This window comes from Cyprinodon tularosa, unplaced genomic scaffold (genome assembly GCF_016077235.1).
Source record: "Cyprinodon tularosa strain WSP-4 unplaced genomic scaffold, ASM1607723v1 ctg1598, whole genome shotgun sequence".
Taxonomy (NCBI): Eukaryota; Metazoa; Chordata; class Actinopteri; order Cyprinodontiformes; family Cyprinodontidae; genus Cyprinodon; species Cyprinodon tularosa.
In genome coordinates this window covers 36847-60404 of record NW_024038435.1, presented here as the reverse complement: position 1 = coordinate 60404, position 23558 = coordinate 36847, and the positions used below count along the sequence as shown (strand labels likewise).

At 39.7% G+C, this 23558-nt stretch overlaps 1 protein-coding gene across 2 annotated transcripts; it reads right to left on the bottom strand.

Annotated features, from left to right (window-relative positions):
* Positions 1-11380: 11380 nt before the first annotated feature.
* On the bottom strand, positions 11381-23058 carry LOC119780350 (E3 ubiquitin-protein ligase TRIM21-like). Of its 2 annotated transcripts, none has more exons than XM_038280368.1 (2): positions 22933-23058; positions 11381-13341 (listed from the first exon to the last, which is right to left on the bottom strand). In XM_038280368.1, the coding sequence occupies exon 2, from the start codon at positions 13330-13332 to the stop codon at positions 11698-11700; it is 1635 nt and encodes a 544-aa protein (XP_038136296.1). In that variant the 5' UTR covers positions 13333-13341; positions 22933-23058; the 3' UTR covers positions 11381-11697. The 2 variants fall into 2 exon arrangements, with proteins under 2 accessions (XP_038136296.1, XP_038136297.1); XM_038280369.1 differs by lacking the exon at positions 22933-23058 and adding an exon at positions 13520-13548.
* Positions 23059-23558: the final 500 nt, after the last annotated feature.

The following is a 23558-nucleotide window of genomic DNA, read 5'->3' as shown; positions in this document are numbered from 1 at the left end:
AATAATAACAACACACAAAAGCAGTATAACAATACGCCTGTTATTATCAGAGTAAGATGTTGAGCCTGTAGAATGATAATCCCTATGGTCTAATGTGATAAAAAAGCGATAAAAAAATAAAAAAAACATTTAAGGCAACAATAATAAACCCGGCCACAACTGGGACAGAACCCGCAACCCGTTGACTCGCAGCTACTCAGCTTACCCTCTACGCTATCAGCTCGCAACGCGTGACACCCCTCGCAGTCTGCTTATTGACCAGACTGGGAGGGGTGTCACATATTTTACGGCAAGAAAGTAACACACAAAAACAGTATCACAATATGCCTGTTATTATCAGAGTAAGATGTTGAGGCAGTAGAATGATAATCCCTATGATCTAATGTAATAAAAAACGGTGTGGTAGCGACAGGTGGCTGCTTTTTTTTTATTACAGACCAAGCACAGAAACTCTCGATTATCTTAATGAGGAATCAACTTTGGATATGATTTTAATTTCAACATCACCAGCCGCAGCACTGTCTCTGTTGCCTTTCTCTGGTTGCGCCTCAGTCCGTATCCCCGGCTCCAACTTAATTAATTTTATTTTTCATTAAATAATAGAGATGCAAATAAATAGAAATAAACAGTTCTCAGATAAGATCGGAGGTGTATCTATAACTACGCAACCAATTTCATAAAATAAGATTATGCAGTCTATGTTGAATTAATTCATTAACTTTATTTTAATCAAAAACAAAATAAAATAGCACAATATCACACCAAGATCCCCAATAAACCTGCTTTTCAGTTGACTGCAGGCCCACAAACGTCACTGTTAGCACGGCAGAGCTCCCAAGCGCCACCTGGTGGTTATCCGGGTACATTGCAGTTCTTTTTGAAATAAAAAAACTGGCCTCAGGAAATACATCGTGATTCACGTGGGAATCACACGGGAATCATGCAGCAAACCGTCCATTTCCAACCAGCGCCCACTGTAGTATTTCACTTTGACAATCATCTGTAGATTCACTTGGTGATCCTTTTCAGGATCACAGGGGGAAAAAGATGAAGTAAATTAATCTGCACCAATGATTAGAATATATTGGATACATGTTTTATATATTGAATAAATGTTTTACATTAAATACATTTATGTTATACAGGTCACAGAGTCCAAAAGAGTGTGCTCCACCAAATGTGGAGAGATAGAGAGCAGTGTGTGTGTGTAAGCTCTCTGCAGCTGCAGCTTTGAGCGTAGCCTTGACGTCTGAGAGATAAGACCAGGGTGGGAAAACACTGAGAATAAGCGGGGGAACAGAAACATTGAACGGAGTCCAAGGCCATTTCAGGCTTTGATAAAACCAGGGTGCAGAAATGAGACCTGTTTGTAAGACAGACGCATTGAGAATGGGTTGTTCAGCGTTGCACAGCTCAGCTGAACTAATTGTAATATATTGAGTTGTCATCTCCAAAGCATGCGGTGTGGTACTGGTCACACAAAAAGTGAGGCTTTTACTGGGACTTTGAGTTTTAAACTTATGCTGACCTTTTTTTGATGTAATGTTATGATCGTAAGTCACACTGGATGAAAACATTGTTTTGACATATTGATGATTAAGACTATGCTGTGTTTTTGATTTAACTGCACTAAATGTCATCATGATCTACAAGAAATGTCACTATGACTTGTGAAGAAAAAGCTTTCATAGATCAAAGAAAGGCTTCAATTAAAAATATAAAATATGGTTTGAAGGTGGGTCTTCCACCAAGATGAAAGAGCCCCAAGCCCCAGGAGTGAATAAAAGAGAGCCCTTTTCTGCATGTAAGTCAGTTGCTCACCGGTGAACAGCTCATGTGTGTTCTGTAAATAAAATTCTCCGGACCTGGACCCAGTTGCCTCTGCCTAATTTTTGATCAGTGTCTGAAGACTTTTCTACAGCTTTTTTAAGAACTTTGAATTTTTATAAGACTTAGCTTCAATTTTAAGTCGTTGGGAGAACAGTTTCCACGACAAGTACCATCAGCCCGCCTGTCCAACGTTAGATGTCAATGTGCTCAAAGGAGGGCAAGGAGAGCCATTATCCAGTCGTCCTAGATCCAGGCCCAGAAAGCTAATCGCCGGCGTGTTCCAGCCCTGTGTTACCAACGTGGAGACAGGGTCTGGCTCTCTACCAAGCACCTACCTTTAAAGGTGGACTGCAAGAAGTTGGCACCCCATTTCATTGGACCCTTCCCCATTTCCAAGGTGGTCAATCCAGTGGCTGTCCGTCTTCGCCTCCCTCAGACGATGAGGATTTACCCCACATTCCATGTCTTCCACGTCCAAGAGAGTAAAGATTCATTTAACTAAAGGTTTTTGGTTATTGATTAAGCAAATCATTTAATGATACATTATTTGCAGAAATAATGTTTTATTCACCTCATGGATTTGCATTGTGAATTGGTCTGAAAACATTCCAACTTCTCTAAATCAGTTAAAAGCTAATTAGATCATATCCCAAATTCTTCCAGATAAACTTTGGTTTCAAAAACAAAATCCATCTTAAACTGTAATATGGTTTTCAAGCGTGTTCCCCTTCCTCTTTGTACATAGTACTTTAGTTTAGTTTAGTTGAGTTTTACTAGACTTACTAGAGAGTGTTAAACTGAAATATGTTTGACTTGGAGCTGAATGATTTTTGTTAATAAACTCTTATATTTTGAACAGAAGTTGTGGTGAATTTATTCAATGTGTGTGCAGAATTCACTGTTTGACCATGATTAGTGCTCGAATCACTCTTTCATCTATTGTTCTAACACACAGTTAGTAGGACTGTGTGTCATAAACAATATATAACAGCTGAAATAATATCTGATTAAATAAGATATTTCCTACCCCTACCGGGGAGGGCAATGAAGATCTTAAAGTATCAGAAATATAAATTCCCAGCTGGCTGGGAATAGAATTGAAATGAAGATAAAATCACAACAAGATGTATAAAACTCTGCTCACTGCAGAACCAACAGCACAGGAAAAAATGCTTCAGAGTCACCCCCCGAACTCGGCGAACCCCTGGACCAACAGGCTTGCCTTAAAGTTTTCTCCATAAGGTAAACCACAAAAATTTAAAATTCAAATTCTAAAATAAGCCTGGTGGCTCGTTTTATATTGTAATAAAACTAGAAAGAAACAAAAACAGGAACCCCAAGTTATGTCTGCTAATCTAAAGACTTACCAGTACACTTTATTCTAAATAACAAGAAAAAAAGAAATAAAAATCAAATAAATACATTCATTATCAGCAGCCCTTATTTAACTAGGCCACCCAGCTATGTTTAATACCATAACCTATCTTTTGTCAATCAAAATTTTTAAAGTGGACCTGTTACCGTTCACTTTAGACTACTTTTGGTAAGATGTTCTTGAAGACACCTTATTTATTTATCAGCTTATAGCTTGTTACTATGACTTGACATCAGTTTACGGCTGCACTACCTTACATACTTATATACCTTATATACTTATATAAGTATATAACTTATAATAATCCCAGAGGGAAATTGATTTTGTTACACGCTCCAGTTACAGTTTTATATATATATATATATATATATATATATATATATATATATATATATATATATATATATATATATATATATATATATATATATATATATATATATATATATATATATGTATACATATATATATATACACATTCAACTACACAATATAATAAAGATAAAAAAAATAAGAATAAAAAGAGATAAAATATATACTAAGGCTGGGCAAGTTAATTCGTTATTATCACGTTAACTCATCAATCAATTAACGCCGACAATTATTTTATCTCGTTTTAACACAGTTTTTATTATTTCTTTTATTACTGTAAAAGTCTGTTTCTCCCAGGCTTTTATTTGGTAAAACTAAGAGTACCGGAACCGAAAGTACAGGAACAGAAAAAGAAAAGAAATTGGTGGATAAACAAACCAACAAACAAAAGGGTACGGCACTTTTAGACGGCGCAGTCGACAGTAAAGTTATTTGTAATCACTGCTAGGGTGGCCAGATATCCGGCTTTAGGGCGGACAGTCCGGATTTTCATTGCACTGTCCGGCGTCCGGCGCCGCATCCAGCCGGACGTGTATTTGCCCTCCTTTACCCACAGATTTCACATTCTCCGTCAGTGCTCCGCTCCGCTCAAGTACGTCGTGCGGAGTACTTGTCTGTCATGTAAATCAATTAGAGCTGTTCCACATCCTCCACTACTCCTCCGCACGTCTCTGTCCACGTACGTCTTCTCCGTCCTTCACCGTCAAAATACGGAACTGAGCTCTTTTTGGCTCCGCTCCCGTCAGTCCAGATCAAGACCCGCAATTGCAATCGCACCAAACAGGATAAAGAATGTAGAGAGGACCCGGTTTGTCAAATTAAATTATAGTAAAAACAGGTCGGTTACTAGAAATTAGAGCATAGTTCGTATATATTCCCAAAATTAAGAGCAATTAATTAAATAACTGGATGCAGACTATTGGTGCTTCAACAGACCAAAAAATTCTTATTGCAGGAATGGATGAAGAGATGATGAGTTTGGAAGCGGAGAACAAACATAGTTCATACAAACTATGGATGATTCTGTTTATTCCTGTTACAAAAATCCACAACAGAAAGAAAATATTTGGGCAGAAACTGAAAATCTGCTGGATGATGATGGGGATTTTTTTTAATATGTCATATTAAATTAAAGGTTCACAGGGTTTATACCGGAATGAGGAACTCTAATTTAATGCTATTTTAATGCTATTAGAAATAATTTTAATTTCATCAACAAGTATCATGTACACAAGTTATTAGTATACATGAAATAAGGAGCTGTAAGCACAGTTCCATGACTCAAGTTTGTGTATATATATCTATATATATATATATATATATATATATATATATATATATATATATATATATATAGATATAGATATATATATAGATAGATAGATAACATGGTGAAATCATCTTTACTCTCGACAGGCTGCAGCCATGTCACGAATTCCTCTTTTCCAGCCATTCCAGTATTGTCCTATTCTCTAGCTCTCTCTCCGCCTCAAGCTTATTTTCCAAACAACTGCTTTATGATCAATTGCAGCAGTTCTGCTCAAATTAATCGTGTCAAAAAATAGTCACTTTTTAAACACCACAATGTATTAAATAAATACAAATGCTGGGAACCAATTCTATTTTTACATCTCTTTAATATTTTGTTCTATTCAACTACACCAGCATCATCTTTAAACTACTAAGAATTGTACTATAAATATGACTTTACCCGATTCTTATGTACACCGTAGTAATTTATTGATATGCCGCACAATGTCCTCCTTTTTGGTGCTATAGAAATGGCCACCCTAATCACTGCAGAGTTGAATTGTCTTATCACCGGAGTACTTCGAGTCTAAAATATCACCTAAATGCAAAACACCCAGTTGATACCATCAAGTCATTTAACGAAACAGACAGTGGCGCGAGGCTTCAGCAGACTACGTTAGATGCAGCGTGTGGGAGAAGTATAGATAAACAAAGGCAAGAGAAGCTAACAAATGCCGATTAGTATATTTACAGAATATTTCCCTGCACAGTAAATCCCAGCAGTGAACTTTTTTTTTGTGCCTCACCTCACCCTAACAGGGACATTTGGTACTAGACTGGTTATGCTGCTCCCTGATAAAAAAAAAAGAAAAAAATATTTCTGCTGTTACCTCAGAAATTGTTTTAATATTATGATTGTGACTTAGGAGTTTGTGGGCAGTTTTTATTTAACTGCTACTGTATAAACAAAATGCTGATGTTGTGCTTGCAGAACAAATGTTATGGCACGTCCTTTTATATGGCAGAGCATTTAAAATAAAATTGCGCTATACACTACTTTTGAATTCATTATTGTTTTTTTGCGTATAAAAATGTGATTAATCACAATTAATCAGGGAAATCATGAGATTAATCGTGATTAAAACTTTTAATCGTTACCAGCCCTAATATATACACATATAGCTCTTCTGTATATATATATATATATATATATATATATATATATATATATATATATATATATATATATATATATATATGTATGTATGTATATCTATGGATATGTAAAAACTAAATCCAAATTAAGTGACTATCCAACTAAAGTGATAAATCCAAGTAAAGTAATAAGTGGCTTGCAAAAATAGTGCATAAATGTCAATTACAGGGCGGGAGATAGATAGATTTAGAGATAGATGGATAGAGAGAGACAAACGAGAGAGACCTTTGACGTCTTTTTTTTGCTTCACATCAGCAAACAGACTCTGCTTCCATCATCACAATAAAAACAAGCATTACCACACAAACACACACAGATAAGTTAAATATTAAGAACCACTGAGCCATCTCTGATCCCCACAGAGCCCTGAAAGGCTCCAGATTACTAGTCAGTGTGTAGAAAACATGCTCTACTCTCAGACGAGCTGCAACCAGACCTTTCAGGCTCTGCACCACATCTGTCCAACCCTGACCCAGCAGCTGGTTCTTCCTGGTCCTCCAAATTGCTAGTTTAACCACCCCCAACAATAAAAATTAATTAAAACTAATGTCAGTTTTCTCCTTACTGAGTATCTGGGTCCAAAGACAAACAGAGGGACAGAGAAAACCTCTCCCAAAGTTTCCACACATTCTTTCAAAACTTTAAAAGAGTTGTAAGTATCAATTTATTAAACATAAACACTTAAAAAACAGTGTGCATGCACTGTCACCAGAAAAAGTTATTTTTCATGGGTTTTACTGCCCTTTCATCAATATCAGGTGCACCTGTCTCTGCTCCGAAGCCACGAATTTCTCCCAGTCCAGCCCTGATTCAACCGCAGGAACTTCAAACCCAGGCAGAACTATTTGATTTGTGATATTATTTTAACCCCATACATATCTAGTGCTTTTTCTCCTTCCGTATTGTTTGCTGAAATATTCAGACTTCATTCTAACTTGATTTCAACCGCTGCCTATTTATTTATTTATGTACTTATTTTTTATTATGGCAGGATTGGTCCTATATACAAGGGCGCCATCTGGTGGTTTAAAGGTTTCACTTGCCATCGCAAGTGTTATTGGTGGTAGAAATAAATCCCTTTACAGTAGTTCATCAGATGAATAAATACCTAAACAGCCTAAATGAAGACTCTCTAACCATGTCTCTTAACTGAAAATATCTTAATTTAAATAGTTATTTGTCATTTTTCAACTATTATCCTATAAATGAACAGTGGGAGCCAACATGATAAAATATGCAGATCTCACAGTTTTTAGGTTTCTAATATATCAAGTTTCAAGTTTCAAAAAATTTATTGTCATTGTCAAAAAAAGGCAACGAAATTATGTTTGGGGTACAATATTTAGTAGCAGCAAGTTCCAAGTAAAGTGCACAAGAGGTAAAAGGGACACCAGTGCTTGACCCCCCCAGCCCCCCCCCCCCCCTCCATCCCACTTAAAGTGCAGCAAAGATTATTAAGTGCCATAATGCTTGCCCCCCCAACACACACACGCACGCACGCACGCACACACACACACACACACACACACACACACACACACACAATAAATACACAGCTCCCAACCAGACTATAATAAGGGGGCCCTAATGAATAAGGCAAAACATTCAGAATTCAGAATTTAGGTAGTCCGTTCCTCAAGTCCTGTGAATTCAAGAGTCTTATGGCCTGGTGGTATAGGCTGTTGGCCAGTCTTTTGGTCCGGCTCTGAAGGGACCTATACCTTTTACCTGATGGTAGAAGTTGGAACAAGTGATGGGCAGGATGGTGGCTGTCACGCATGATGTTCTGCACTCTCCGTAGACAGCGTGTGGTGTAGATGGAACTGATCTCTGGGAGAGGCATTCCAGTGATTTTCCCTGCTGTTTTCACCACACGCTGGAGTGCCTGCTGGTCTGCTTTGGAGGAGCTAGAGAACCACACTAGGAGCCCATAAGTCAGAACACTGCTGATGGCACAGTTGTAAAAGTTCACCAGCAGTGGCCTGGGGATGTGGTAGCTCCTCAGCTTCCTCAGGTAGAAAAGGCGCTGCTGGGCCTTCCCAACAGCAGAGGCGATGTGAGTGCCCCAAGACAGGTCCTCCGCCAAGGTCACCCCTAGGAATTTAAAAGTACTGACCCTCTCCACCACCTCTGAACTGATGGAGAGGGGTTCGTGCTTTTTAGGCTGTTTTTTCCTTAAGTCCACAATCATTTCCTTGGTCTTTTTGGTGTTAAGAGCAAGGTTGTTGCTGTCACACCATGATGCCAGATGTTGCACCTCTGCCCTGTAGTCCCTCTCATCGTTGTTGGTGATGAGGCCCAGGACGGTGGTATCGTCAGCGAATTTGACGATCAGGTTGGAGGGAGAAGAGGCAGAGCAGTCATGTGTGAACAGGGTGTAGAGCAGAGGGCTTAAAACACACCCCCGGGGCGCGCCGGTGTTTATGGAAAGAGTGGAGGAGATGTTGTTGCCCAATCTGACCCTCTGTGTACGATTGGTGAGGAAGTCCACAGTCCAGTTGCACAGGGTGGTGTTGAGTCCCAGTTGGTGAAGTTTGTGGCGGAGTTTGTAGGGCCGAATGGTGTTGAATGCTGAACTGTAGTCCACAAAGAGGAGGCGAGCATAGGTGTTTTGGTGCTCCAGATGCTCCAGCAGTGTGTGGAGCACGATGGCGATGGCGTCCTCTGTGGAGAGGTTTTCCCTGTAGGCAAACTGGTGTGAGTCGTGTGATGGTGGAGTTGCGGCTTTGATGTGCTTTATGACCAGTCTCTCCATGCACTTGGCGGGAATGGGAGTGAGTGCCACAGGCCTGTAGTCGTTAAGGCCTGTGACATGGGACTGTTTGGGAAGGGGGACTATTGTGGCGGCTTTGAAGCAGGCTGGTACCCATGAGGTGGACAGCGAGATGTTGTAGATGGAGGTGAGGACGTCTGTGAGTTCCGCAGTGCAGTCTTTGAGCACCCGGCCCGGTACACCGTCCGGCCCGGGTGCTTTCCTGATGTTGATGCGGCGGAGAGCGCACCTCACCTTGTGTGTGGTCAGGACTGGGGCTGGGGCTGTGGGGGGGAGAGGGGGGAGGGCAAGGTCGGTGTTCTCCTTGTCGAAGCGGGCATAAAAGACATTTAAATCCTCCGCCAAGTTGGGACTGTTGGCTGGGGTAGATGGTGTTTTCTTTTTGTAGTCAGTTATGGCCCTGATGCCCTCCCACACCTGCCTGGGATTAGCTGTGTCTGCAAATCTGGCTTCAATGCGCCTCCTGTGATGTTGTTTGGCAGACTTGATGCCCCTCCTCAGCGCAGTCCTGGCCCTGCTGTATGCCTCATGGTCACCAGACCTAAAAGCACGATTCCTAGCTCCGAGGAGCTGCTGTACTCCGTGTGTCATCCAAGGTGGAGTGTTAGGATACACACGGCTTTGTTTCCAAGTTGTAACATTGTCCAAACAGAAACAGATGTAGTCTAGAACAGAGGTGGTGTAATTATCCAGTATATCCCGCGTTACTGTGCCCTGCTCTCTGAAAACATCCCAGTCTGTGTGGTGGAAACAGTCCTGTAGCATAGGAACAGCGCTCTCTGGCCATATTCTTACAGTTCGGACGGTGGTCTCAGCACTCTTGATTTTGGGTGTGTACTGTGGGTGCAGCAGGAGGGAGAGGTGGTCTGACAGACCCAGGTGAGCTAATGCCTGGGCTCTGTAAGCATCTGCTACATTAGTATACACCTGATCCAGAGTTCTATCTCCTCTGGTAGCACATTTGACATTTCGGTGGAATTTGTGCAGAACAGATTTTAAGTCCGCATGATTGAAGTCCCCAGCTGCGATAAAAACACAGTCTGGGTGTGCTACCAGGCAGTTGTTGATGCTACTGTATACTTGTGCTAGTGCTACCTTAGCGTTAGCGTCAGGTGGAATGTAAACAGCACATATGTAAACAGCACTGAACTCACGAGGAAGGTAGAACAGTCGGCACTTAAGCAATAAAAGTTCTGCGTCTGGACTACACAGTTTATCCACAACCGTATTGTTGGTGCACCAGGAGTTCGCGATGTAGATGGAGAGGCCGCCACCGGTTTTCTTACCTGAGTCCGCTGTCCTGTCGGCTCGGTAGACACTGCGGTCCGCCAACTCGATAGCAGCATCGGGAGTGGAGCTGTCTAGCCAGGTCTCGGAGAAGATCATGCAGCAGCAGTTGTTCAAGGCTTTCAGTGTGGACAATTGCAGTCTGATCTCGTCCATCTTATTCCTGATTGACCGCGCATTAGAAAGGAAGATGGTAGGAAGCGGTAGTCTGAAGGGCTTAGCTTTTAGCCTCGCCCAGACGCCCGCCCGCTTGCCTCTCTTCTGCCCCCGCTCACAGCGCTTCCTCCTCCGGCTCGCTGCTGCGGGTGTCCCGGTTGGTGGTTTGATGATCTCCGGAGGGATGGTATAGTGTCCGATCGGCAGGTATTGTGCACTGCGATTGAGTTGTAATAGTTCGGTCCGGCTGTATTGTAGTGCAAGAGTGCTATAACTGTGCGTTCTATCTAATCATTCAGTCCCTCTATGATAGATTTTACACTCTTGGTAAAAATGTGCAGACCTCTGCAAAGTGTGTGGGAACATTTAGGGCCTGATTGGAGCTGTTCTTTGGGAGAGATGAGGTCCAATTCAGGAGGTTCAGGAAATTATTCCTTCTGTAGAAATCAGTGAAATGCAGATATGTGTCAGAGAAGAGGAAAGGCTCATTTTGATCCATGGAGAGACGAGATGCTGAACTTTAACCCAACTTAAAGATAAAACATGTTTCATAAAAACATCTCCTGCAGTTTTTCCAGATCAATGAGGTCTTTTTACATCCAGTTGGTCCATTTTTCAGACCATGATGCAGCTTCATGACCAGTTTTCTTCTAAGCAAAAAGAAAGGAGAACAGAACAGAGTTTTCTGAATGTTTTTAATCGTTCCCAACCAAACATAGACGCCATTATTAGGTTTTACAGTTTCTCCAGTTAAACAGTTTTAATCTGAGCATCAAATGAAAACAAATCAAACACCAACTTCAATAAAATCTAACCATTAAACTGAAACATAAAAACATCAAGAGGAAAACAATCAATCAATCCCAGATGAGTCTCCTTTTATTCCCTTCTGGTCAATGATCTGACCAACAGTTAAGTTCAGCTCCAGTAAAGAGGAGAAAACAATAAAATGATGCAGGAGAACCATGGTTCTGCTCAAGAACCTGGAACCAAAGCCCACTTTTAATGGTCCCAGTTTGAATATCATAGCTGGGCCTCTTTACCACATCATGTTGCAGCCTTTGCCGTTTATCTGCTGCCATTATTTATCTGGGTTTTTCCTTCAGTCTTTTTCTCTTAGTTTTAAACTGTTTGTTTCTAGTTTTCAGTTTTAAAGCCAAACCACAGACTGGGCCTGTAAACTAGAGGAGCTGTGGACAGGAAGCTGCTGCTACTTCCTGAATCTGACTTTGTTTAATGTCTCTGATCAGAAACACCTGAAATAAATGAAGCATGAAGGAAGTGATGGATGGATGGAAGATCTGAGGGTCTGGAGCTGAGCTTTGAGATGATGCATGAATAGCAGAGAGGAATCAGACACATTAGGATTTTACTACAGAGTCACCCAGGTTGGAGGTTCTTCACCAACAGATTTATTCTTCATGGAGCTTCATCAGATCAACCATCAGCCTGATTAACAGGACAGATGATCAGAGGAGCAGAGTTTTTACCCCCATCATTAACACAGGGACTAAAGAATGGGTAGAGTTTCTCAGTGAAGCAGCAGCCAGTAAAGGAGTGGATCAGAGCTGCAGCATCTACATCATAGAAGGAGACCAGACCCTCCTCATAATCCACAAACACCCCCACCTTCTCAGGACCAGAATGGAGATAGACTGGAGGATCAGCATAAGCATGGAACTCATTGCTATTCCTCAACCAAATAGTCCAGTAACCATTCTGAGGACTAGTTGTGATCTCTCCCTTCCTGTTGATGGACTCTCTGACCACTCCTAAATCCCAGTTAGTCTTTCCTTTAACCTGAACCTCAAAGTAAAAGCTGCCTGAAGAGAAACTCTGACGTCCTAAAACACAAACACACTTTGAAAATCTCTCTGGATTGTCTGGTAGTTTCTTCTTAACATCTACATGTTTCACCTGTTTTCCATCATCAGACATGATGAGTTTAGGATGAGCTGTATCAGGATCCAGAGTCACATCCACTGCAGACTGCTGGAACATCTTCATCTCAGCCTCCATCAACATCTCCCTCATCTCCTCCACCAGCTGAGCCAAAGCTCTCACCACAGTTCCCTCATATGATGGTGGACGGACTCTGACCTCTGTCCAGTTCTTGGTGGGTAGAGCAGCTTTCAGGGAGGAGAAGCTTTGGAGGAGGTGGAGGTGGTCTTCAGACTGGGAGAGCTGCTTCACCTCAGAGCTCCTCTTCATCAGCTCAGAGATTTCCTGTTCCAGATCTTTGATGAAGTCTTCAGCCTGTTTCTCTGCAGTTTTCTGTTTGTCTTCGATCTCCTTGATGAGCTCCTTCAGGCCTCTCTCAGCAGACACCTTCAGAGCAGTGAAGACCTCAACACCTTCTGCTTTCTCTCTGTCTGCAGCATCTTTACTGATCTTCACCGACTCTTTGATCTCCTGAATCTTCACTCGTCTGTTCTGGATCATCTTCTGAACTTCATCCTCTGTCTTCCTCAGCTCTGCCTTCTTTCCTTCAGTTTCTTCTCTCAGAGGAACAACCTTGTGGTTCTTATGGTCCAAAACAGGACATAGCAAACAGACACATGTCTGGTCGGTCCTACAGAACAGCTCCAGAGGTTTATCGTGCTGCAGACACATCCTGTCCTCCAGGTTCTCCACAGGCTCCATCAGCTGATGTTTCTTCAGACGTGGAGCTGTCAGATGAGGCTCCAGGTGAGTCTGACAGTAGGAGAGGAGACACACCAGGCAGGACTTCAGGGCCTTCAGTTTGGTTCCAGTGCAGACGTCACAGGGAACTTCTCCTGGTTTGGCAGCTTGTTGCTCTGAGCTGCTGCTGCTGCTGGCTTCCTGCTGAGCTTCACACCTGAACTGAGAAACCATCTCTTTGATGAAGGTGTTGACCTTCAGCTGAGGTCTAGAGGTGAAAAGTTCTTTGCACAGAGGACAATTGTAGAGAACATTTCCATCCCAGTGCTGAGTGATGCAGGCTTTGCAGAAGTTGTGTCCACATGGTGTGCTGACTGGATCAGTGAAGACATCCTGACAGATGGCGCACAGGAACTGATCCTCAGACCGCAGGTTGCTGCTAGAAGACATGTCTGAACTCTGAGGACAGAATAAACAGTTTAAACACTTTATTTCAAGTTATTAAATGTTCCAGTTTGTAATGTTTCATTTCTTCCAATTTACTACAGATGTATTCGTGAAGAAATGTCTCCAGCTTCCTGTATGTCCTTAAAGCTGTTAGTAGAAACTCATTTAAACTGTTTTCTCCTTCACTCACCAGAATCAGAGTCTGTTGTTGGGAAGAAAAAGATTAACTTACTTTGTCTTGAGGATAAAGAGAAAAGCTTGTCAGAATAAAGCCTCAGTATGGGGCCAAAATTGTTGCTTTATTATTTGCAAATGTGTGTGGAGAGTTGTGTATCTGTATCTCAATTTGTGTGTGTGCAGTGGGATTTGAAAACGTCTAAATTAAGCTGTAAATTTGTCAGGAGATTTGTGTGTATGTGTGTTTGATAAATCTACAAATGTGTACAGAGGTTTACAAATCTATATTCAGATGTACATATCTGTAGTAAGCTTTCTCAAAAGTGTAGATCAATCTGCAAGCTACACAGAGACACTTATGTCTGAAGTATTTTCACTTCAAGACCCAGAAATACTGACAAATCATTGGTTACTAGTTGAGTAGTTACTAGGTCTCGGTTGTCTCTCTTTTCACATGTGATTTTTGTTACACTACTACCCTGTGAGATCCATAAATGTTTAGAGGATTTGTATGAGTAATATCTGGATTTGCTGCCCTGAGCGAAGGCTCACAGGCTCACAGACTATCAATCAAGATCAATCAACCTCTTTTCCCCTGGGTTTCAATGCCTGCAAGGAGAGACTCGTTTCATGTGAAATGCTAAAAGAAAGCTAATTGGAATTAGCTTTTTGTTGGGATCTGGAGATCTGCCACCTTTCTCCAGCAGAGGGCGTCCCTGGGTCTCCTGAGCTGAAGCCACCAGCACACCTGCGGCTGATCATCTCATCAGGAGACAAGCTTTATAAGCAGTGGCTGAACTTCCCTTCAGTGCCAGAGTGTTAAACAGTTATGGTTAGCAAGCCTGAGCCAAACCTGTTGCCTGAATCTCTGACTGCTCTGAAAGCCAATCTGATTCTAACCTTCCTTTGTCCTCTTTGCCTTCCTAGGAAGACCTTATTGACTCAGGAGCTCTGGAGGAGCTCACATTCAAAGACCTACCTGCCTGCCTGCTCTGTGAAGCCAAACCTGAAGATCAACAGTCTTAATCTGCAAGCTAGTTCTCAGGAGAGAACTAGGAGATCAACTCAAGGTCTGAACCTCTCAAGTCTGAAGTCAAGCCCTGCCGCTGCTAAACCCTCTGCTGAAACCTCAGTCTCTGGACCCTTCTGGTTCCCTCTCTCCAATGCTCAGTCTGAACTACCATCAGGTACAGATCAATTACAAGCTCTGTCAAGACTCTTCTGCTACTTGGCTAATCAAACTGTCCCTCTCTGCAGAGAGCCCTGGGACTCCAGTCCCAGACCCGTTCCAGTATCAGTGCAAATAACTTTATTGTGTTTACTTTCAATAAACAGTTGTTAACTCTTATTCTGTCTCCGTGGTGTTCTGCATTTGGGTTGAGCTCCTTAGACCCAGCATGATACTTTTGCTTTCCTATTTCAAAAGTCATGGATTGCATTGTCCCTTCGTGCATAGCGCCTGCTGAACTGGGTGGGACGGGAAATCTGGAGCTGAACGCTGTGTGGAATTTCCCCCCTTTGTGAGGACCTCCCTACGGACATCTTGGCCTATCTGCAGGAGGACGCTTCTGCTTTGATAGCCATAAATAAACCTTCCTTGACCCGCAAAGCCCATCAAGTCCCTCTGCTGTAGCATCAAACTGACTTAAAACTCTTCCGAGAACGGATCCCCCCGTGAGACGGACCCGGGTAGAGCTGAGGCCAAACTGCCTGTCCCCCTTCTCTCCCCCCCCACCCCCCTTGAGAAGACGTCTCAAAGTAAAAGCCATCCACTTTTCTATTTGATGCTTTAATGAGGTGCTACGCTCAGGCGAGTAGGTAGATAGGGAGAAACTTGAATTAATGCTGATGTTTCATCTGTGCTGGTTATAAGAACTCTGGTTTAGTGGTTGAAAAAAGTTTGCTGTGAAAAGCTGCAAGTGATATTTCTGTCTTCTTTTCTTCCTATCCTGATTTCCTTCTTTTTCGGCTTTAAGGTAGTTTATAGAGAATTTGCTCACATTTAACTGTGTGTGGTCACATGGTTAAGGCTCATTGATACAAGCTGCCCCCCACCCCTCCTTCTCCCTTTCATCATATGAGAAGGGGGGTCTCACACATACAAACACACACACACACACACACACACACATTTACACCCCCCACACAAACACACAGCCCTGTTTATGCCACTTTGCTGAACAAACTTCTGCTGCTAATGTTAATGCATTGTTTAACCATTTATCATTGTAAGCTGAATGTATTTATGTTGTTTTAATTGCACTGTGGACTCTTACGGTTTGATTCCTTTTCTTTCAAAATAGTCACTTATTCTACCTCGTGTTTATTTTCTAATAGCGTGTAGTGTTTGCATAGATGTTAGATTTCTGTAATCCTGAATTATTAGAATAAAGACGTCATTGTTTCACTTGCAGTTGTTTGTGATTCATATACGAATGGTTTATCACTCAGGCCAGATCCCCCCTCTTTTGGTAATAATTTGAATAAACTGAGATAAATAGTTCTTTATTGATAATTAATAGCTCTGTTGATAACCTAGCCTAGGTCACTAAATTGGTGTGGATACCTGATTTTAACAGCCGGTCCAGGAACCATGGTAATAATGAACCCTGGTAAGTAAGCAAATTAGAGCTGCAATTATTCAACTAAGAACACTAAATTGAGTTCACCTCTGGTTTTGAATAAGTTAAATAATTAACTCCATTCATTATCTGTAGGATATCATTTTGCACAACATATTGGCGTGACCCTGGGTGGGCCTGAGACTGAAACATTCATTGTATCAATAGCAAGTAAATCATCCAGAGTGCTTTTGGTTAAAATAATTAAAAACGCTACTCCTGCTGAAAATAGACTAGGTGTGTTGCAGTGATGTTGCAGCTACTGAGTCTAGCGGGTTTGAGTGGATTTAACTGCCAGTTAATTAAATCTCAGACCTATAATCCAATAGAGAATTGGTGATTTTGGACTTCAGTTGCTTTTTTCCTGGGTTGCTGCTATTCTGAAAGCTATGAGATCAGATTGTGGATTGTTGCATTACATTGTTTCTTAAAGTCACATCAAACTGGGTGAGTGTAGGTCACATTGACAGAGATCCACTAAACAAGATTTTGTCTACCTCTAGTGGTAGCTTTTGTAAATACAACTACTCAGCTGATCCCAGTGTTTTGAGATCCAAATTGTTTAGTGCTCTGTTGTGCCATCTGGTTGCGTAAGTGTGTCACTGCAACCACAGTTTGAAAATCCCAAGCTAAGGCACCTTGTCTTCTCCTGGCGGTTGCTTTCGAAAAAGCAGCTGAATGGTGAAAAGAAGGAGTGACCAGTTTTTTTTGTGGCGCTTCAATGTTGCTTTCTGTGCTGTGGACAAACACGTTTTATGATTGGAGAATGGTAAACTTAAAGCTACAGGTATAAAAAAAAAAACCCAAAAAACTCAGGTTTAATTGTGCACCAACTTTTACCACTTCTGCCAGGTTTTTCCAACACTGCATTATCCATTTTGTGTGCAAGAGTTGTTGTCTTACAGTGTTTTACACATACACACATATATACATACATGCATACACATCTATATATATATATATAAATAAATATATATAAATAAATATATATAAATATATATATATAAATATATATATATATATAAATATATATATATATATATATATACATATATATATATATATAAATATATATATATAAATATATAAATATATAAATATATATATATATATATATATATATATATATATATATATATATATATATATATATATATATATATATATATATATATATATATATATATACACACACAACCTATCAAACCCAGCCAACCTTACTTACTGAAAGGTGAGTGATTCAAACCATTAGAAACCCACAGATTTAAATGTAATTGGCAACCTGTCAAATTAAAGAGGAATGGGCCCAAACAGAACTTGTACACATTCTGTCATAATTCGGGTCTCTCTATTGCAAATGGAGATCTTCTGGGTAATCAGCTTTCTTCTGGGATCATCCGTTGCCAACCCATCCAGCGTAATAGAGATAGGACCTCCAACCAGCATCGCCCTCCAAGACACACCTAGACTGCTCATCACACAGTGTAAACTCCATACACAAAGGGTATTTGTCCGACTCACATTAAACTGCTGCCTCAAGTGGATGAAGGACGACAACAAGGAGATCAGATCCATGACACAGTAGACCATGCCAAACATACCACAGCCCACGTTCTTAAGCAACTCGAAAAGTTTATGGTTACCGGAGAGGACCTCGGTGGAAGTAAACGCCCGAAAAGATTCTTGGGTGGGCTTATAGCCTCCATGGCTGCAGTCGGATCACTGTTCTACATAGGTCTCTCAGTGGCGAATGTTGTTAGTTTGAAAACTATTCAAAGACATGTACAGGAACTGGACTCCGAAATGCCAGAAACCACTGAGGATCCAAACAAAAACACTTCACGGCACAGCAGTCACTGTCAACTTACACTCTTCCCTGATAAATAACACCATGCATGCACTGGAAACACTAATAGAAGTGGTTAAAAAAAAACAATCTAATGTACATGCAGGTTGTCAGAGATTTAATGCAGCATCACATTCAGGAAGTTGGTGAATCGGTGAACAGCCTAGCTGAAGGGAGAATCCCTTCTTACTTGGTCCCTGTAGAACTGGTGGAAAATGTTCTGAAATCCGCTGATAATGATACTCTCCAATCACTGCAAACTCACCTGGATTATAGCTTAGGTAGTGCCATTCCAACCTTTGTAGACCCTGATAGCTTAGAAATCGGATTCATGACAAATCTTCCAATCATTGAAAGAGCTAATGTGTATAGACTTAAATCTTTGTTAAACGTACATGACCAGTAATAATCAGACTATGGAGATTTGAAATGCATTTTTAGTCATCCAGAATGTTTATTTCACATTGGAGTAACTTCATTTTGGAAAGTAACGGCCCAATAAACATGGGGAAAAGGGACGTCATTTGTCCTAGTTAGAATTACATTTCAGATTTCTGAAATGTTCATTTTAGATAGAAGGAATATATTTAAAGATATCTAAAATACAAACAAACGATTGAATCAGACATTTAAAAAACAACTGAAAAAAATTGTGATATCTAAAATACAATTCTGATTAGGTGTGTTGTCATTGTGACTAGTGTTATGCAAAATATTGTCCTGCAGATAATGAATAAATGATTAACTAGAACTGGAGTTATAGCTAATTATTTAACCTATTCAAAATTGAAGGTAAAATCAATTTAGTGTTCTTAGTTGGATAATTGTAGCTTTAAATTATCTACTTACCGGGGTTGCGGATTCACCTCTGGAAGGTGCCTGGACCGGTTCCACCAATCTAGTGACCCAGGTTAAGTGGCCAGCAGTGCTATTAATAATCAATAAAGAACCTTTTATCTCTGTTTATTCGCACTATTACCAAAAGGGGGTGGATCTGACCTGAGTGATAAATCCTCCGCTATATGAAAAACAGAACCACTACAAGTTAACCAATGATGTCTTTATTCTAATAATGCAGAATTACAGAAAATCTAACATCTATGCAAACACTACGCGCTACTAGAAAAATAAACACGAGGTAGATTAAATGAGTAGTTTAAAGAAATCGAAAATAAAGAATAAAACAAAATAGAAAACAAAAGAATAAAACCCTAAGAGTATGTTTACTGGTTTCTGAGATTGTCCAAAATATGCCAGATATTAATACATTCACAAATGTCCGTTGGAATAGCAGCAGGTATGATGATAACAGTGCAATTTATCACATAAAATTAATAAATCCAGATGATTGGTAAAAATGGCCCCAACCACGTGGCCCCACGCGGTTGAATGTAGTAACTCTGTAGCTATCTTTAAGTAGAAACAAAAAATGATAGGAACGGAAGGCAAAGGGGACAGAAATATCACTTGCAGCTTTCACAGCACATTTACTTCAACCAAATGAACCAAACTCTTATAACCAGCACAGATAAAAAATCAGCATTAATTCAAATCCCTGAATCTACCTGTCTCTCTCGCTGAGCGCAGCACCTCATTAATGCATCAAAAGGGAAAGGAGATCGGTTTACTGTGAGTTGCCTTCGGTCCGCGATCCGTGACTTTTGACGCAGGAAAAACGAAAGCTACTTCCAGTCAGCTTCCTTCTGGTATTTCACGTGAAATATGTCTCCCCTTCTGGGCAGTGGCACCCACGGAAAAGAGAAAGATAAGGTCCGCGCGCTGGGTTTTAAACCATGAGTGACGTGGGGCACTTACTGTTGAGGCATCAGCTGATTGGTCTGTGTCTGAGGTGACCGCCCCCCACCGTGGGCTGGTACAGTGATTTTCCAGGAATCCTTTGTTCTTCTTTGTGGAAAAGAGAAGCGGGATGGTTTCAGATGGCTCATCCAAGTGGTTTAGCTCCATTTTGGCAATATATTCCAACACTAGGTAGGACGCTTTAGTGCTATCTATAATAGAAATATGACTAGTCAGCCTGCCTATTTTATGTTAAAACGGTGCCTCATTATTCTTTTGAAAGTATCTAAAACAAAATTTTTGGAAAGGCCTTAAAATTTAGATATCTGGAATTCTAATTTAATTAGTCATATATCAATAGTTGATATCTGTAATTTGTACTAGCAGAAATATATTTTAGATGTCAAGAATTGTATTTCTAGATATCTGTAATGTTATTAATTTTAGATATCTGAAGTAGTATTTATGACTAGCAGTAACTCTATTATGGAGATCTGAAATTAGAGTTAATCCTCATCAGAATTCATTTTTAGATAGATAGAATGTTTAGTTTAGATATCTGGAATTAAAAGCCCTATACATTAGTAATTATGACTAGCAGCAACTCTATTATGGAGATCTGAAATTAGAATTCATCCTAGTCACAATTCATTTTAGATAGGAAGAACGTTATTTTAGATATCTGGAAGTAAAAGCCCAATACACATGAATGAGAAACTTGATGTCATTTGTACTAGTAAGAATTACATTTCAGATATCTCGAATGTATATTTTAGATAGGAGGAATGTTATTTTAGATATCGGAAATGTTCATTTTGACTAGGAAGAAATGCATTTCAGACATCTGAAATATATATCCAGTCAAGCTAATAAATGTCAAAATGGCCTGCCATAGCCTGTGAGCCTGCACTCAGGGCAGCAAATTTAGATATTACACATACAAATCCTTTTACACATTTGTGGATCTCACATGGCAGAAGTGTAGCTAAAATCACGTGTGTAAAGAGAGCCAAACAAGAAACCGCTCGACTTGTAACCAACTATTTCTCTGTATTTCTGGGTCTTGAAGTGAAAATACTTCAAACATAAGTGTCTCTGTGTGTGCTTGCAGATTGATCTACACTTTTGCAAACCTTACTACAGATTTGTAAATCTGAATATAGATTTGTAAATCTCAGGATACATTTGTAGATTTGAATACAGATTTGTGGATTTTTTACATATTTACAAATCTCAGTACATATTTGTAAAACTGAATGCAGATTTGTGGATTTTTTACACATTTGCAAACCGGATTACACACACAAGTAGTTTTGCACATCTGCAGATTATTGTACGGACACACAAATCTCCTCACACATTTACAGCTTTGTTTACACATTTTCCCACTGCACACACACAAATTGAGATACAGATACACAACTCTGCACACACATTTGCAAATAATAAAGCAACAATTTTGGCCTCAGGCTTTATTCTGACAAACTTTCACTTTCATTTCTGCAAATTGACAATTTAGACTACCGAGTCAGTGTGACAGGTTGTTTTTACATTTATTAGCTTGGCTGAATATATAATGCAGATGTTTAGAATGCTTTTCTTTCTAGTCAAAATATACATTTCAGATATGTACAAGTACATATTATGTCACGTTTCCCATTACTGTATATTGGGCTTTTAATTCCAGATATCTAAACTAAACATTCTATCTATCTAAAAATGAATTCTGATGAGGATGAACTCTAATTTTAGATCTTAATAATAGAGTTACTGCTAGTCATAAATACTATTTCGGATATCAAAAATGAATATAATATTCTAGCTATCCAGAAATCCAATTTTTGACATCTAAAATATATTTCTACTAGTAGAAATACAATTACAGATATCAACTATTGATATAAGACTAGTTAAATTAGAATTCCAGATATCTAAATTTTAATAATAAAAATATTTAGTTTTAGCTGCTCAGTTTTAACATAAAATAGGCAGGCTGACTAGTCACGTTTCTATTATAGATAGCACTAAAGCATTTTTTTTGGACTACGAAGAAATGCATTTGAGACATCTAAAATATATATTCATTCAAGCTATTAAATGTCAAAAGGGCCACTTAAAACTTGTAAAGATTTGAAAGTTTATTCCTAATAGTTCAATTATATTGTTCCCATCCTGAAATGTAATTATTGCTGGCAAAAATGTAATTTAGGATATCTATATGTACATTTCTGACTAGTAGGAATGTAGTTTTGACTAGAAAGAATCTTATTTTAGAGATCAACCAATGAAACAATAGAGAGGACAGTGCTTCTAGTAAAGGTCAAAACGGCCTGTCTCTTTAACTCATCAGAACTGAGCTCACTATAAAACTGGATTATTTTTTATTCGTGTAAACAACTGATCTGACTCAGCTTCATTTTATTCTAATATGTGAAAAAAAGACCAATAAAAATCAGCTGATTGGATCCAGCGTGAACATGCAGTTCTCGGTTCATCCAGGAGGGGGCTCTATAGGCCAGCTCACCTGGTGAAATGAAACCAGCAGGTAAATTTCTGTTTCTAAACACAGAATCTGTGGTGAGTAAAAATAAACATTCAACTATGTGGTTCATCTGCTACCAGAGAACCAACAGAGTCCAGTTCAGCCCAGAATCTCAGAACCAACACATCTATCACTGATGAGATCAAAATTACAGTTAAAAAAGTTGATGGTTGTGGTGAAATGTATTAATAAGTTTTATTTGTCACTTTGCCTTTGTTCATATCAGTGAGATTTATCGTTCCCCTTTAACCCGTCCCTCAGGGAGCCGTGGGCTGCCTCTTCACAGAACCAGCAGCTTTCTGGGGTTAAAGGCCCGTCTGGGATTCAAACCAGAGACTTTGCAGCCTTCTGAGGAAGCTAGCACCCTGCTTTACACTCATCCATTTTAATATAATCTCAATCAAAGATTTTGTTTTGTGTTAGCAGGGTAAGACGTAAAACAAATGTGTTACAGTAACTAAATAGGATTAAGTAAATTCCAAAAGCGGTTGAATTAAAGTGAAATCTGTATATTTCTGAAAGCAATCATTATTTTTCCCAGTTTTCTGCAGATTAGCATCTTTCAGTTTGCTGTTGATGCTGCTGGTATAAACACAGTGAATATTATCAGCTGTAATCACCGCTGTTTGAGTCGGTTGATGAGGAAGGCAGAAGAAACTCTGACAGAGACGGAGAAACTAGTCTGGACTGAAGCTCTGATGTTATTCTCAGCCTTTATGTTTCATTTCTGTAAAGTCACTAAAACTGTTTTTTCCAGCGCTGCTCCTCCTCTAACTGCTCCTATTTTTCATCCTGTCATTCATGAATCTTTCATTCATGGTCATGTCATTCATGAATCTTCTGATGAATTTCCTAATCTGTTTAGGAAGTCCCATGTTTTCTTTTGACTTTTACTTAAATTATAGAACTAAAGTGAGTTTGTGTCACTTCCGCATTTTTTGTGCTGTCGACTCCCATTTGAATTTTTTGTAGTATTTCAAGCAGTAAGAAATAAAACCTGATTTCCTTTTTTAAATGCTGTTTTCATTTTGACTACTACAACTTTTTGTTGTATGGGGAGCCTCTGCTGACATTTCAATTTGACTGTATGATCTGGTTGAACTGTAAAGTGCCTTGTGATGACATGTGTTGTGAATTTGGCCCTTTGTAAATAAACTGAATTGAATTGAATTTTATGATGTTTAGATCGTATTGAAATGTTAGTCTTAAGCGTTTTTTGTTCAGTAGGTAATGATATTTATCATGT

Bases quoted from the DNA above. Each gene is read 5' to 3' on its own strand.
- LOC119780350 (XM_038280368.1), bottom strand. From the start codon at position 13,332: ATGTCTTCTAGCAGCAACCTGCGGTCTGAGGATCAGTTCCTGTGCGCC.